This window comes from Notolabrus celidotus, chromosome 3, assembly GCF_009762535.1.
Source record: "Notolabrus celidotus isolate fNotCel1 chromosome 3, fNotCel1.pri, whole genome shotgun sequence".
Lineage (NCBI taxonomy): Eukaryota > Metazoa > Chordata > Actinopteri > Labriformes > Labridae > Notolabrus > Notolabrus celidotus.
Window position 1 is genome coordinate 39,019,448 of NC_048274.1, and position 16,805 is coordinate 39,036,252.

The 16,805-nt window shown below is 39.7% G+C and overlaps 2 protein-coding genes across 2 annotated transcripts in view; one reads left to right on the plus strand and one right to left on the minus strand.

Moving 5' to 3' along the window:
* aldh1a3 (aldehyde dehydrogenase 1 family, member A3) overlaps positions 1–16,805 on the plus strand; it is a 38,860-nt gene that overhangs the window by 17,447 nt on the left and 4,608 nt on the right. The window contains exons 6-11 of the mRNA XM_034680571.1: positions 8,763–8,891; positions 12,376–12,489; positions 12,718–12,820; positions 13,215–13,399; positions 15,001–15,165; positions 16,518–16,675. Coding sequence (XP_034536462.1) covers positions 8,763–8,891; positions 12,376–12,489; positions 12,718–12,820; positions 13,215–13,399; positions 15,001–15,165; positions 16,518–16,675 — 854 coding nt within the window. The remainder of the gene's footprint in view (positions 1–8,762; positions 8,892–12,375; positions 12,490–12,717; positions 12,821–13,214; positions 13,400–15,000; positions 15,166–16,517; positions 16,676–16,805) is intronic.
* On the minus strand, positions 4,449–6,166 carry LOC117810647 (golgin subfamily A member 6-like protein 7). Its single transcript, XM_034680572.1, has 2 exons — positions 4,924–6,166; positions 4,449–4,845 (listed from the first exon to the last, which is right to left on the minus strand). The coding sequence occupies exons 1-2, from the start codon at positions 6,085–6,087 to the stop codon at positions 4,600–4,602; spliced, it is 1,410 nt and encodes a 469-aa protein (XP_034536463.1). The 5' UTR covers positions 6,088–6,166; the 3' UTR covers positions 4,449–4,599.

Sequence of the window (16,805 nt, forward strand, 5' to 3'; positions counted from 1 at the left end):
GGGGGTTTTCTTTCAAGAATACATGCCTCCAGTCCTGTTCTGTTTGGATTTACTTCCACACATTAGAATATATGTAGTTTTCCTTTGATGGTACATTTATCAGTGTGAGGGTGGGGCAGTGAAAGGTGTATTGCTGTATTGTATTGCACACAGTCAGATCCTGACAGACACATGAGTATTGTTCAGAGATCCTGTCAGAATACACACATTCAGGTTTCATCTTTTTGAGCAGGAGTCTGTAACCTCTAATGTTGCTTTGGCAACAAAGGAACAAAACGCCTGTTGTTTGACACGAGAGATTATATCATAAAGTGAAATTTATACTGAAGGACGTTGTGTAATTACTGAAAGCACTGCTGGCGCTCAAACAGTATGAGTCATTGTCAGAGGAAAACAGAAACCTTTCTCCAGACTTGTGATCCCGAGATCCCTGAGTGTTTCCAAAGTGTTGTAAAAGTTAACAAGGCCTGAACAATAAACGGGCACCACTCACATGTATTGCTGTCTAATTTGGGTTTGAGTGCCTAATTATTAGTCTACCAGCTTCCAACACAGGGAGAACAGAGAACTTTGTTTACTCATATTCAGTCCTGATGATTTAGATCTCCTTTACAGTCGTCTCCAGATCAAGAGATAGACAGATGAAGTGGTTTTCTATCTGGGTAAACTGTGGTGTGATGATGATGTGTGTGTTGTTTTGATTAACAGCCCCAGTGCAACGCAGCTTTGATCATTTACTGTGGAGACAGCTCCAATAATAGAAGTGAGTCATCAGTAATCTGCTGTTTACATCAGTTCAATGTGTAAAGCCATAAGACAGTTCTTTGTAGACCCCTGTGAGCTCTCTATGAGCAAACAGAAAGATGTTAATCTCTTACAGTCAGACCACAAGAACAGCTGAAGATCGGCCTGCTCATTGATCTGGTTTGCAGCAAAGGTTGGATTACAAACCAAAGTGGGCACATTTTCAGCTGCCATCTCTGTGCCCTCTGCAGAGACTGTAGTTTACATAAAACAGTGGAAATTAATAAGAAAAAAAAATAGAGCATGACTTACATAAGGTGATTTTAGGTATATGACAAAGAGCTAACACAATCAATTCTGCACAGTTTTTGTAATCACACAATTATGTCACCTTCTCAAACTCCTCATAGATAATATTAAAACGACAGGAAATTATTTCAGAGTCTAAAGCCACATGTCTCTTGTGCTTCTACATCCAGATGAGTTTTAAATATATATCCTTTCTATGTTTTTTCAGGAAATTACAAACAAGTTAAATGTTTGTATTTTCTTTTCTTTTGGCACATTTTCAACATTGACAGCAAAAGCCATTTAATTCATGGTGTTCAGATTTTAGAGGTTTTACACATTAGACGATATCCAACAAAAGTTAAAACTAGAAACAAACCTGTGTATGCTGGATTACATGTATACAGTGGATATCAAAAGTCTCCACCCCCCTGTTAAAATGCAGGTTTTGTGATGTAAAAAAATTAGACCAAGATAAATCATGTCAGAACTTTTTCCACCTTCAATGTGTCCTATAACATGAACAATTCAACTGAAAATTAAAAAAAATCTTTTATGGGGAAGAAAAAAATAATACTAATAATGTGGTTTCATAAGTGTACACACCCTTTAACTGATAATTGTTTGAAGCACCTTTTGATTTTATCACAGCACACGTTTTTTTTGTAGGAGTCTATTAGCATGACACATCTTGACGTGGTGATATTTGCCCATTCTTCTTTATAAAAAAGCTCCAAATCCATCAGATAGTGAGGACATCTCCTGTGCACAGTCCTCTTCAGATCCCCCCACAGATATTCAACTGGATTCAGGTCTGGACTCTGGCTGGGCCATTCCAAAACTTGAATCTTCTTCTGGTGAAGCCATGCTGTTGTTGATTTGGATGTATGCTTTGGTTTGTTGTCGTGTTGAAAGGTGAAATTCCTCTTCATCTTCATCTTTCTAATGGAGGTCTGGAGGTTTTGTGTTAAACTGACTGGTGTTTGTAACTGTTCATACTTCCCTCCACCTTGACTAAGGCCCTGGTTCCAGCTGAAGAAAAACAGGCCCAAAGCATGATGCTGCCCCCACCATGCTTCTCTGTGGGTCTGGTGTTCTTTATGTGATGTGCAGTGTTGTTTTTATGACAAACATACCTTTTGGAATTATGGCCAAAAAGTTCAGCCTTGGTTTCATCAGACCATAAAACATTTGATGCTTTTGGGAGACTTCATGTGTGTTTTTGAAACATGTTGCCGGGCTTGGATGTTTTTCTTCATAAGAAAAGTCTTGCCACCCTACCCATAGCTGAAACATATGAAGAATAGGAGAGATGTTGTCACATGTAGTAAACATATGAAGAATAGGAGAGATGTTGTCACATGTAGTACACATATGAAGAATAGGAGAGATGTTGTCACATGTAGTACACAGACAGTACTAGTCAGAAATCCCTGCAGCTCCTTTAATGTTGCTGAAGGCCTCATGGAAGCCTCCCTGAACAGTTTTCTTCTGGTCTTTTCATCAGTTTTGGAGGGATGTTCAGTTCTTGGTAATGTCACTGTTGTTCCATATTTTCTCCACTTGATGATGACGGTCTTCACTGTGGTCCATGGTATATCTAATGCCTTGGAACATGTTTGTTCCCTTCTCCTGACTGATACCTTTCAACAATGAGATCCCTCTGCTGCTTTGGAAGCTCTCTGTGGACCATGGCTTTTGCTGTAAGATGAACTGAGGACATGTGATGAAAATCCTCCTAGAACAGCTGATCTTTATTTGGATTAATCAAAGTCACTTTAAATTATGACAGGTGTATACTGACTACTACTTAACACGAGTTTGAATGTGATTGGTTAATTCTGAACACAGCCACATCCCCAGTTATAAGAGGGTGTGTACACTTATGCAACCACATTATTATTATGATTATTATTAGGGCCCGAGCACTGCTGGTGGCGAAGGCCCTATTGTAACCCTAAGGGTTTCATATTATAGGAGTTTGCAGTTTTGGACCCCTGAACGTTAATGAAAGTGCGAGTATTTTTGCACACTCATCGGGCCTGGTGAAAATTGCAAGTTATTATAGGTCTCGTAAAAAAAATGTCTGTAGCGCCCCCTAGAGGTAAAAATAACACCCTACGCATCAAGTTTTTTGAGCTACATGCATGAAAAATCTTACACATATTTATGGCATCAGGACGCACAAAAAAGTCAGTGGCACCCATATTCAAAACTCAACAGGAAGAGCGCCACCTAGCTTTGAACATGAAAAAATGGGCCAAAATGGGTCTGTGCAAGGGTGCATACTTTTGCTAATTTCTCCTAGAGCTTTTCTCCGATTCAGTCCAAACTCGGCACATTCTATAGTAAACCCATTGACGATTAATACAAAGTAAAGGCATTCCGTTCAGACGAAAGATGTGGGCGTGTCGGACTTTGGGGCGGGGCATAAAAAAAAAACGACGGAAAATTGATTTTTGTGACTTTAAAATGCACGTAGTCTCACCTCATCCAACACACTCGTCAGTCCTGGGAAAAATTGCGACATTTTATGGGTTTCGCAAAAAAGGCGAAAAAATGTGCTCACCAGCGCCCCCTAGAGTTTTCAAAAACCCCTCCCCATAGGGGTTATTTTGAGCTACATGCTTGAAAAATTGTACGCATATTCATGGCATCAGGACGCACATAAAAGCCTCTTGCACTCATATCCCAAACTCAACAGGAAGAGCGCCACCTAGCTTTGAACATGAAAAACTGGGTCACAAAATAAGGGTGCATACTTTCGTTATCTTCTCCAAAGGCATTTCTCCGATCCATTCCAAACCAAGGGCAACCTATAGTAGACACCTTGACGAGAAAAAAATTATCAGAAAAAAATTTGATCAGACAAAAATTGTGGGCGTGGCATGTGTTGAGGCGGGGCATCAAACGCACATACAGCTTTGAATGTGAAGAATGACGCCTAAATAAGGGTGCATACTTTTGAGAGCTCCTCCTAGAGTTTTTCTCCAATTCAGTCCAAACAAGACACATTCTATAACCGACATATTGACGATTAAATTAGTGCTAAAGGAATTCTGTTCTGACCAAAATTGTGGGCGTGGCATGTGTTGAGGCGGGGCATCAAATGCACATACAGCTTTTAATGTGAATAATGTACATGTGCATGTACATTGTGGTTCATTGTTCCCCCACACACTGAAACACTTTTGAATCAACCTTCAGAGCCTGGTTCTGAAATTACTCTTAACAAAAAAAAGACCTAATGGTAGTGTTATGCTTTATTCATGTAGGTTAAGGATTTTAAATTCATACCTATCTGACAACAGTATAATAATTAACTTGACTGTATGAAGACTCATGACACACATTTGTAAATTAGGAAAAACTTATACTTTTTCTCTGTAATAAAAGAGATACTTTAAAAATCCACATTTGTTTGTTTAGTTGTTGTTTTTTATTTAATTGTTTGTTGTATTTGTTTGATTAGTGGGGGAAACCGGAGTTACCCGGGGGAAACCCACTAAGACAGAAAAGGGTGAAGAGGGTGAAGATGGGGGTGAGGAAATGGGGGAGGAAGGTTAGTTAGGGGTCAGAGGGATGGGGCTGAGGAGTTATTGTAGGCTCTTTCTTCTTCTTCTTCTTCCAGGACTTTGGCTTCCTCAATCCAATAAAATGTCGAAACCTTTTCCAGGATGAAGGTTTGACTTGAGGCGCTATCTCAGTGACTCCAGTCAAATCTTGGGGCTCTTCCTGGGGGGTGAGGGTTGTTGCACTTGATTCAGAAGTCTCAGCACTGGTGATCTCTGAGTCCTCAGGCCCCTCCTGGAGTTGGAAAGCTGGTCCCTCAGTGATAGATGACTCCTGCTTGGGGATCTGCTCCTCTGAGTCCTCAGCCTCCTCTTGGACTTTGACAGCTTCAGTAATCTCTCTATCTTCTTCCTCCTTCTCACTCATACTCTTAATCAGGTCTTCCTTCTCAGCTGTCAGGTTCATCTGGTCTTGTTGGTCGTCCATTGCCTTGTGGCTCTTGTGTTCTTTTTGGAGAAGCATATATTTCTGTTTTTCTAGCTGAAGCTCAGCGTCAAACTTCTCCTTTGTGGTTTTTTGTTCCTCTTTCAGCTCCTCATGTTCTTTCAGAAGTTGTTTGTGAGAGTTGAGCTGAATTCTCAACTCCTCTATCTCTCTCATGTGATCTTTCTCCTTGTCCAGGGTGTTTTGCAGGGAGATGTTGGTTTCTGCCATTTTTCTATGGTGGGCGTTCAGTTCCACTTGTAAGTTCTTGATGAATTGCTGGTCTCCCACCATCCTGTCTGCATTTGCCTGGACTTCCCTCTCCAGCTCACTATTAAGTATCTCAGCCTGATGTCTGAAAGTGGCGACCTCTGTTTGATACCTCTCACTGAACTCTTGGTTTGAGACTCTAAGGGTGCCCTGAACCTCTTGGATGAGCTTGTTTTTGAACTCCTCCTGGATGTTTTCGAGTGTGTTCTTCAGCACCGGGTTCTCTTGGGAAGGACATTCCTGGGGGCTGAGTTTCTGTTTCAGCTCATCCACCTCCTCCAAGAGTTTCTCCTGCTTCTTGATGGCCTCTCCCTTCTGGATGTTGATCTCTTTCATTTTCTTTTTGAGGGTATCCCGTTCAGCCGTTAGGTTGACAATAACTTGCTGGCCTTGGATATCAGCGTCAAAAGCTTCCAGCTTCCCCTTGGTGATGATATAGTCCTTCATCAGCTCCAGATACTCCTCTTGAAGTAGCTTTTTTGGCATTCTCTTGATGGACTCAATCAACTCAGCGTCTAGGACAGGAGTTTCATCACCAGTGGAATTACACGGCTCCTCTTGGTCCCCTTGGTCCTGTGGATTTCGTGCAGTGAACTCCTTTTCATTCTTCAACTCTTCCGTGAGTATGGGTCTCTTGTTCTTCTTTTTGGGAGAGATTTCCCGCTCTGCATTCAAGACTTCATCATGTTTTTTTAAGTCCAGATGAAGTGTTGAAACATCGATGGGTTCCTCCTGATGTCTTGGTTTGCGTTTAGCAGCCTTGGTGGTTTTCTGCGATTGTTTCGGCATTTTGATCGTTTGGTTGAGTGTGGACGTCTCACTAATCTCACCTACAACAGATTCAAAATGATCAGACTGAGGAAAAGCTGCTGGTTTACATAGTGCCCTTTGTGACATCAGAGTACATCATTTTCTTTACAATGCGTACTCATTCCATTCCGTTTGCCTCTGACTCACTTCAAGAATTACATGTTTTTTTTTGTGTTTTTTTAAAAATGTTATAGAACAAAAAAAAAAGCAAAATATGCCAAATTCAAACAATAACAACATAACACATGAGAACTGTATAAAATGTGGTATCAAACCTCACACATATAATATGCAAAGTGCATAGAGTGCAAGAGTGAGAATCAAGGACTGAGAGGGAAAAATGAATGAAGTCAAATAAAGTTAACTTCATTATAAAACACATTTTAAAAACAGCAACAGCTGACCAAGGTGCTGGCTCAGTGGATTCAAACCTGAGGATGTGGCGCCCCCTTATGGTTAGTTGTTACTCATCGGGCCTGGTGAAAATTGCAAGTTATTATAGGTCTTGTAAAAAAAAATGTCTGTAGCGCCCCCTAGAGGTAAAAATAACACCCTATGCATCGAGTTTTTTGAGCTACATGCTTGAAAAATTGTACGCATATTCATGGCATCAGGACGCACATAAAAGCCTCTTGCACCCATATCCCAAACTCAACAGGAAGAGCGCCACCTAGCTTTGAACAGGAAAAACGGGGTCACAAAATAAGGGTGCATACTTTCGTTATCTTCTCCAAAGGCATTTCTCCGATCCTTTCCAAACCAAGGGCAACCTATAGTAGACACCTTGACGAGAAAAAAATTATCAGAACAAATTTTGATCAGACAAAAATTGTGGGCGTGGCATGTGTTAAGGCGGGGCATCAAACGCACATACAGCTTTGAATGTGAAGAATGACGCCTAAATAAGGGTGCATACTTTTGAGAGCTCCTCCTAGAGTTTTTCTCCGATTCAGTCCAAACAAGACACATTCTATAGCAGACATATTGACGATTAAATTAGTGTTAAAGGAATTCTGTTCTGACCAAAATTGTGGGCGTGGCATGTGTTGAGGCGGGGCATCAAATGCACATACAGCTTTTAATGTGAATAATATGTATTTTACATTCTATTGACCAGGACAGTAAAAACAAACTTCCAAACACTAACATCAAACCGCCGAAACACTTCTCCAAATAACTTTGCATTCAAATTAAAGCAAAAGTCTCTGCATAAACCAAAGAAATGTTTTTTTAAGACTTTCAAATGCCAAATTCTCCAAAAAGCATCAGGCAGTGGCCAGAACAGGCGATGCTGACTATCAGGCAGTGCATCAAAATACATACAGATTTCAATGTGAAAATGTAAAAATGATAAAAGCAATTCTGTTCAGACTAAAATTGTGGGCGTGGCACACTGTCAAGTTTTGAGATTTTCTTGGCAATCTGCCAAAAACTTGGAACATTTGCATCACCTAAGGCTGCATATGCTCTCAGATCTTGCTTTCGCATCATGTGATGGCAAATATCAGGCAGCGGTTTACATGTGGCGGCGGCTCGCGTAGGCGGTGGCTGCAGGTGTGCGAGGGCCCGTTCATCGCAGCTTGCGGCTTTAATTATTATTTGTATTCTTCCCCCTAAAAGATTTCATTTTGTTTCAGTTGAATTGTTCATGTTATAGGTCACATTAAAGGTGTAAAAAGTTCTGACATGATTTATCTTGGTCTCATTGTTTTATATAAAAAAACCTGGCATTTTAACAGGGGGGTGTAGGCTTTTGATAGCCACTGTATGCATTGCAGGGGATTGGTTGAATTATTTACCTTGCAGAGAGTTTGATGGATTATATGCATTGCAGGACGTATGCTGGATTATTTATTTTGAAGAGAGTATGCTGGATTATTTATTTTGAAGAGAGTATGCTGGATTATTTCTCTTGCAGAGAGTTTGCTGGATAATTTCTTATGTTCTTGTGAATATTTTGTGGTCCAGTTTTGTCCAATCCGAGTTTTGTTTTCCTTTAAGACTTGTGGTTGTTACGCTCAGAGCGTGGATAGTCAGCCTCTAACTATCTGGTGATATCATAGGACCTGTGGGCACTGGATCACAATGCTCCATGTCAGCCTGACTGTCCTAAAGCAAACCTTTTTCAAGGTTTGATTATTTGGGCTTAGTCTCTCCAATTGAGCCTCAGCTGTGTCAGTGGATGTGTTCAGGAGCTACAGAGGAGCTTTCAGGGTAATAGACAGGTGAGCCTGATCTCAGGGTAAAAATATTTAATACCATGAACACAGCTCATATGTCATGATCTTTATAGTCAAATATCACAGGGATTTGTAAAACACATCCTGTTATCCCTGTGGTCATTTCAAAGTCTATCACAGATCTATCTTGTAGGTTGATCTTGTGTAAGTGGTTGTTTAAGAGTAATACAGGTCACACCCAGTCCAAACATTAAAGCATAGAGGCTTAATGTAGACAGGCTTTGAGCAGGTGAACCTGTGTAATGTGTATACATGTGTTTTGTGCCATATCAGACCAATGACAGTCCTCCTATCACCCTGATAGAAAGGATAAACCAAGTTTAAGTGCATGGCTGTGATTGAGGTTGTTTCTTTGTGACAGTTTGCTTTAACATGATGAAACATTCAGCTAACATCTGCTCTTGTCTCTGCTAGTGGAACTTCCCTCTGCTGATGTTCATGTGGAAGATAGCTCCGGCCCTGAGCTGTGGGAACACTGTGGTCATAAAGCCAGCGGAGCAGACCCCCCTCACCGCACTGCACGTCGGATCGCTTATCAAAGAGGTCTGAGGTTTGACATGTTGATATGAAGCGATCCAAGCCCAGGGCTGAGGATCACAATGTCTCTGACTGTCCTCTTAATCCTGAGATGAACCAGCTCTGATTTCATTCTGTTTTTACCTGACCGTCCTCAGACACACAGATCTTTATCCTTCACTAAAACATAACCTCACTTTCACTAATGTTTGTATCAGACTGCCAGGGCCACGCTCACTGTGATATACTTCTTTATATGGCACAGAAAAAACAAACATTTAGTCTGAGGAGATTCTCCTTTGCTTTACAGCCTCATTCATTTGACACAATGAAACCAAATGCAGCTTTAAACAACAAGGAATTTATTATAAGTCAGAACTGATATTAACTCCAGGATATCAAAAGTGATTTATTCAACACTTCACACCGTGTATATCATTATCTGCATGAAATAAAAGAGTAGAAAGTAAAGATCTACCAGAACAAATCACAACTCCCCCCAAAGATTTTCAAGTATTTGAGACAGAATAAAGATTATATGATGATTAGAAAGTTACTTATCTGCCTCATCCAGTCACTGCTTACACTATCATCTTGAACATAATAGACTATCATCTAGTCTATTATGTTTTTATGACAAAAAGGTGAAGTAATTCTGTCATCCTGGAGGAAAATGTGCTTTTATTTAACATCCAGTGTCACGGTGGGGGAAAGACTGAAGGAGGACCAAAGTGCAGATTTAAAATAAAAAGGTTTTAATAAACAGAAGAACAAAAAGGTACAAACAAAACTACTGAAAAGTCAAAAAAACTAAATCCAAAATAACAGAGAACACAAGGAAGACTGACACAGAGAGAACACAGGAAAGACATACAAGGATCCAACACAGGACAAGAGAAACAAAGCAACTAAACACACAGAGTAATTAACACAGGTGTGAACACAATCAATCAATCAATAAATAAATCAATCAATCAATAAATAAATCAAGTTTTATTTATATAGAACCTTTCGTACAAGTCAAATGCAACCCAAAGTGCTTTACAGCGATTGAAAAACAAGAAAGAAGCAGAAATAAAATAATGGCAAGACATATTTTTTAAAAAAAGGATTTTAAATAGAGACTAATGCACACCAAGAACAATAAAATATGCGTAATTAAAATAAGTTAAAGCGTCAAATTAATATTAAGAATATAAATAGTTGAAATAAATAACTTTAAAAAGGGTAAGTACAACAGTTGAAAATAAAATTAAGGTTAAAAATACCAATAAAACTGAGTAGATTAATAAAAATAAATAAATGAATGAATAAATAAATACAAATTTAATTATATAAAGTTAAAATTAGTAAAATAATAAAGCAACATTTAAATCAACAGTAAAAAGTAAGTAATAAAATTGTTAAACCATACATAAAAGCCAGACTGAATAAATACGTTTCTAGTTTATTTTTAAAAGTCTGAATATCTCCATCAGCTCCTCTCAGATCCTCCAGCAGGCTGTTCCATAGTTTAGGAGCGTGGTGGCTGAGAGCAGCGTCACCAAATGTTTCTGTTCTCCTCTGAGGAACAGCTGAAAGAGAGGAGCCGGAGGATCTGAGAGGCCTTCCTGGTTTATACACTAAAAGCAGGACACAGGTGAAACTAATCAGGTTAATCAAAAAGGAGGGAGTCACACAAGGACAGGAAGTAACACTAACCTGGAAAAAGGGATTCAGAACTACTAAATAAAACAGGAAACAAGACTAAACTAAGAAACACAAGAAAATACACAAAGGACTACCACACAAGACATGGAGCACTAAACACAAGGAAGACAGAGGATAACAACAGAATAAACAAGGGGAGGAACCAAGGCATGAAACACAAGGACAAATCAAAACTAAACATCAACTCATGACATCCAGCAAAACCATCATTTAGTCAAATAAACGTACCTGTGATCTAAATATATGATTCTATTTCTGAGTGCCTTGAGGTTATTGAAAAGTCAGAGCTGTGATGGGTTTGTCTGATTGACACATAAACAGTGCCTGATCATCTTCTCTTCTTTACATGTGAAGAGACAAAGAAATACAATCTTTGATAAGATAAGTTTAATACTCGATGATGATCAAAACTTTATAGTTCTATTACTTTAATGTTCAAGTATTGAGAAGCACCAACCCTGCCTCGGTGAAACCTTATAACGTGATAAAGATGTTTGAGGACAAAAAGATTGAAACAGATACATCAACACGAGAACTGCCCGATGAGATGAAGCATCGACCTAATGTTGCCTTTCTAAAGATGTTTAGTTTACTCAGATTTTCACAGTTTACAGTAAACACTGTATATGCTGTTTGAAAGCATGAACACTAATGTCATGGCTTTATTATCTTTTAGAGGTTGTAAAATTAGAATAACTTAAGTCTGAATTTAGCAGACGTCCTTACTCCTACAGGAGAAATTTAGCAAAAGAAATAACTATCTGCAAAATGACTGAGATACAAGAACTGTGAACATATGCCAGATACTGATTATATACAGAGATGATCAGAGAAATATTGAGTTTAACCCAGACCCACCCTGAACTAGTAAAAAATACAGGATCCCATTATGATTTGGGCTTAAAGGTGACATATCACGCTTTTTTCATCAATATATATTGGTCTGAGAGGTCCCCAAAACATGTCTTTAAAGTTTATGCTCAAAAAAACACTTTGAAATCAGATTTTGGCATGCCTGAAAAGTCCTTTTCTTCAGCCCTCCTCAGAACAGTCTGTTTTCTCTCTGACCACGCCCCCTCAGGAAGTGGATGTGCCTCGGCTCTCCAGCACGTTGATCTAATGTTTACATGTTGGCTGAATATACACGGCTGCTCACAGACCCGCGTTACTTCAACCCTCTGAATCTGATCCTGACGGAGAGGCGCCTGTAGCAGGACCTTTCTGAACGATTGATCACAGATTTAATGTTTCTTGTTGTTTTATTTATCAGTATGTAGACGTGTGTCTTGGTACACAGCTACGAACATGTAGCTATGTGGCTATGCTAACTAGCGCTAGCACTTATCCATGATAAATAAAAATCATCCACTAGATCTTCAAATCTGCAGACGTGGGGAGTAAAACCGACCTTTGTGTTTATTAAGACAGCCTACAACTAGCATGCCTCCCTCCTAAGCTCCTTGTTAGCACACATTTGTGCAGGTAATGAAAAACGGAGGAGGGATTCGGTATTATTTCCTACAGTCTATGGGCTGAACAAGCTCCGAGCTCTGACTTCGTGACAGACCGGATATTGTTGTTACGTAACAAAAACACTGAAGTCTGAAACGGCTGGTTTCACACACATTTACAGAAAGGTGGAGAAATCAGAACAGGGGCAGAATGGATTTTTTTCATTCTCGGGGGGTTTGTAGACATGCCAGGGAAACATATTTCAGGTAGAGAACCATTAAAAAGTCCATTTTGCATGATATGTCACCTTTAAGTGTTTCACTCTCTCTCTCTCCACTCTGCCTCTCAGGCTGGGTTTCCTCCTGGAGTTGTGAACATTGTGCCGGGGTTCGGTCCTACAGCAGGAGCAGCGATCGCCGATCACATGGATGTGGATAAATTGGCGTTTACCGGCTCTACAGAGGTGTGTGAGCAGAAGCTTTAACACAGAGCTTAAAACCAGTCATTTAAAACAGTTTTACTGTGAACGTGGTGAAAACAGCAGAAAGAGAATGTTTGAATACATCTGTTTATTGCTCCTTTCAATAGATTGTCTTCAGTTTCATTGTATGTGAATGAGCTCTATCTGTCAGCATTACCCACAATGCACTGTGATATGCCTCTTCATATGTGTATGCTGTTACCTGTGCAGGTGGGTCAGCTGATCAAAGAAGCGGCCGCCAAAAGTAACCTGAAGAGAGTGACTCTGGAGCTCGGGGGGAAGAACCCGTGCATCGTGTTTGCAGATTGTGACTGTGAGTGAAGCTGCACTGAGCTCAGACCCTGTGACTGTAATGTTAAACTCCTTAAATGACCTGTCTTCAGACCTGTGTATGACTGCTCAGAGTCAGAGGTGAGAAACATACATAATGTTTCTGTTCAGCATCAGAGAGGACATAACTTGCTCTGTTCATAATTTGATATAGAGTGGTCTAGACCTGCTCTGTTTGTAAAAGAGTCTTGAGATAACGTTTGTTGGGATTTGGTGCTATACAAATAAAGATTGATTGATTGATTGATTGATTGATTGATTGATTGATTGATTGATTGATTGATTGATTGATTGATTGATTGATTGATTGATTGATTGATTGATTGATTGTAATGTTGGGTGTGTGTTTGAGTCTCTCTGTGTGTGTTTCTCCACAGTGCAGCTAGCTGTGGAGGAGACCCAAAAGGGAGCTTTTTATAACCAGGGTCAGTGCTGCACGGCTGCATCTCGTGTGTTTGTGGAGGAGAGTATCTATGAAGAGTTTGTACGTCGCAGCGTAGAAAAAACCAAAAAGATTGTCATCGGAGACCCGCTGGACCCCCGAACATCACATGGGCCTCAGGTAGGTTCAGAGTTATTATTCAGGGCTCAGATAAGCAGCACAAACAGGCTGTGGTGGGTGTAACATAATCATTCAAGGGATCATCTGAAGATGTTAGACGTTTCTATTTAGACCAGTGGTGTCCAAACTTTTTTCAAAGAGGGCCACATATGATGTTGTCAGAATACCTCAGGGCCAGTGGCTCCTACTGAGACTTTGGAATCCTAAAAGCTATATATGAAATCTATATTTAATAATACTTATTTTAATTTTTTTTTTACAATAAAACAGTAACTAGGAAGTCCTCAGTTCTCCACAAACCATGTAAACATTAGCAAACGTTATCTTCTTCTAGCAGACAACATTTTAAGAACAAAATAATTATTTTCCTGGCTTTTGAAAATTTTTTAGGCACCAAATTTTGCCTTTTCTGTACAATTTCATAATTTTGATCTTGTCTTGTGTCCTCTTTTGTGTCCTCTGACCTTTTGTGTTCATCAAGAACATTTTCACATCATGATGAAAACATTAATTTGAAAACCTGTCAGCTTTAAGAGTTCTTGTGTTTCTTCTTTATTGCCGTCTTGAAGAATTCCCAGAGTACCATATGAAGCTTTTTGAGACGTTTCTGGATTGACTTTAGTTTTGTTTTTGCGCTTGAAAGAAACTGCAAATGTACAGATGATTTAGATGAATTATTCACTGATTAATTTCTTTGCTATGAATAACACAATTTAAGATGGAAGCTTGGGGCCATAAATAAATGGCCTCCGGGCCGTACTTTGGACATGCCTGATTTAGACCATATTTCACACGAAGATGTATACCACACATTCACAAACATTATCAGGGAAGTCCCATCTCATATATTACAGTGCATCACATTCACCAATGAAAACAATTTAAAGGCCAGAGCTGAACTCAATCTCACCACCTCAGGGGCAGCTGTAGCTCGGTGGCAGAGAGGTTGTCTCTTAATCAGAAGGTTGGGGGTATCGATCCCAGCTTCTGCAGTCACTGAACCTCAAATTGCTCTTTGTAGCACAGCCTGAGGTGTGTACATGTGTGAGTGGGATTACTTAATACTGCAGCACCCTCTGCTGTCAGTGTGTGAATGTTTGTTTGAACACTAGGCTGATATGACATGATTTATTATTTACCAGAGGCCCACTGATCCCCAATGTGAGCCTCAAGTGTTTCCAGTGTTATAGTTTGGTCAGGTGTTCATCAGAATCCAGGAGTCTCTCTGCTGTCATAGTCAGAGCTGCACAGCTGAGAGCCTGCACATGCTTTGTCCTCGTGTGACCTTAAACTGCTTCCTCTATGATGTCTCTGAGCCTTGTTAGCATCACAACACATAACGTGTCTTGCTGTATTTGTAATTTTGGCATGAAAAAAAACATGGCGACATTAAACCTGTGCTGGACAGAATTTAACTAGAGCTGGAAAACTACTGCAACAACCTGAGCCTGTCAGGGGACTACGGATGGCACACTGTGGGTCTAAGCATTTTGCCCCTTTACAGCCTGATGAGAAGATACACATTGTTCCCGATATCTGGGATTGCTGTCACATTTTTTCAGTGTCCTTTCCTTCATGCCTGTCTCTGATTGCTTCCTCAGATTGACCGTCAGCAGTTTGACAAGATCATGGATCTGATCGCAAGCGGGAAGAAGGAGGGAGCCAGGCTGGAGCACGGAGGAGCAGCCGTGGACGAGAAGGGCATCTTCATTCAACCCACCATTTTCTCAGGGGTTAGAGACCACATGCGCATCGCCCAAGAAGAGGTTTGTTTCCCTTCTTTCATGAATGAGTGTGGGGATGTGAAAGTAAAGCCTGACACCCTGTGGAACAAAGATGTCAGCGCAGGCAGTGCTGAGAAAAACACAGATGAGGGGTCAGACAAAAAACATGGGTACAGTTTTTTCTTATTGTGCTGAATTGTATTATATGGCTTTACACAGAAAATGATTCCAGTTTAATCAGTTTTAAATAATACAAGATGCCCTGATCAGCTCTGGTACCATGCTCAAGCTCAGGTACTCACCCTTTGGATGCTGTGATAAGGAGATAGCACCATCAGCTGGTGTAGATTCAAACATATTATCAAAACCAGACTGTATAAGTGAACTCAAGACCTACCTTTTTAGTCTAACTGAATTTCATTCTTATAACAGTTTTATTTATTTATTTATTTATTTATTTATTTATTTATTTATTTATTTATTTATTTATTATCTAGTTCAAGTTTGAGTCACTATTATTTATTTATTTATTTATTTATGTATTTATTTATTTTATTTTGTAAGTAAAGCATCTTATTTTCATTTAATGGTTTCATATTTTAGTGTTTTATTATCTTATTAATATATTTTATTTTGGTGAGTTGAATTTCCTGTGCTGAGTTTTAACATCTTATGTTTCCTCCAGCCTTTCCTCATTAAGATATCATGAGAGTGTTTCCTCAGTTCATTCAGCAACTTCTTTTTTATTTTATTGATGTATTATATTTGTATTGTTTTTATTACTATTGTTGCATATATTGTGTTCTTAACTTTAGTATTGTGGGGTGTGTTTGGAGTCGGGGCTGGGGGTGGGATCATTTCTTAATTTATTCTATTTGAAGTTGTTTTTCTGTACAGCACTTTGTGTTACAATGTCATAGTTTGAAAAGTGCTTTATAGATAAAGTCTGATTGATTGATTGATAGTACAGAAATGAGATGATCTCCGTGAGTGATAATGTACACTGAATGGGTTAGGAGGACCCTTGGACTTCCTCGGTGGATGTGGTTGCCTTGGACTTGTTCCGTTCCTTATTCTCTGAGGAAAGAAAGTATGTGTAGAATACTGTGCCCACAGAATGCAAATCAATGGGCTGAGATTATGAATCTGTCACTCTATAATCTGGCACTGATCATGAACTGTGCGCCTGGATTGTAAACTGAGAGTAAAGACTTATACACAGCTCTTCTTTTATCAGCTGACACCAGGGTAGCTTTGATTACAGTGTCACCATCTTTACCTTGACGTCACATCACTGTGTGTCATTATTGTCATTATGCATTGCCTTCACTAACAGAGCTGTATCTTTCTGTCCTAAATGTGGTATTAATGTTATATCTGTGTCCTCCTGTCAGATCTTTGGTCCTGTTCAGTGTATATTCAGCTTTAAGAGCCAGCAGGAGGTCATAGAGAGAGCAAACAGCTCAAAGTATGGCCTGGTGTCCGCAGTCTTCACAACCAGCATGGACAGAGCTCTGTCTGTGTCTGCAGCCCTGGAGACTGGCACTGTCTGGTGAGTCCCTGACACAGCACTGACAGCAGACAGAGGGGGAGAAACGGGCACACATGTGTTTTCTGTTTTCATTATTCCTTAAAAAAGATGGATAGGTTTTTTTTCTAACAACATTATTGAACAAACGCAA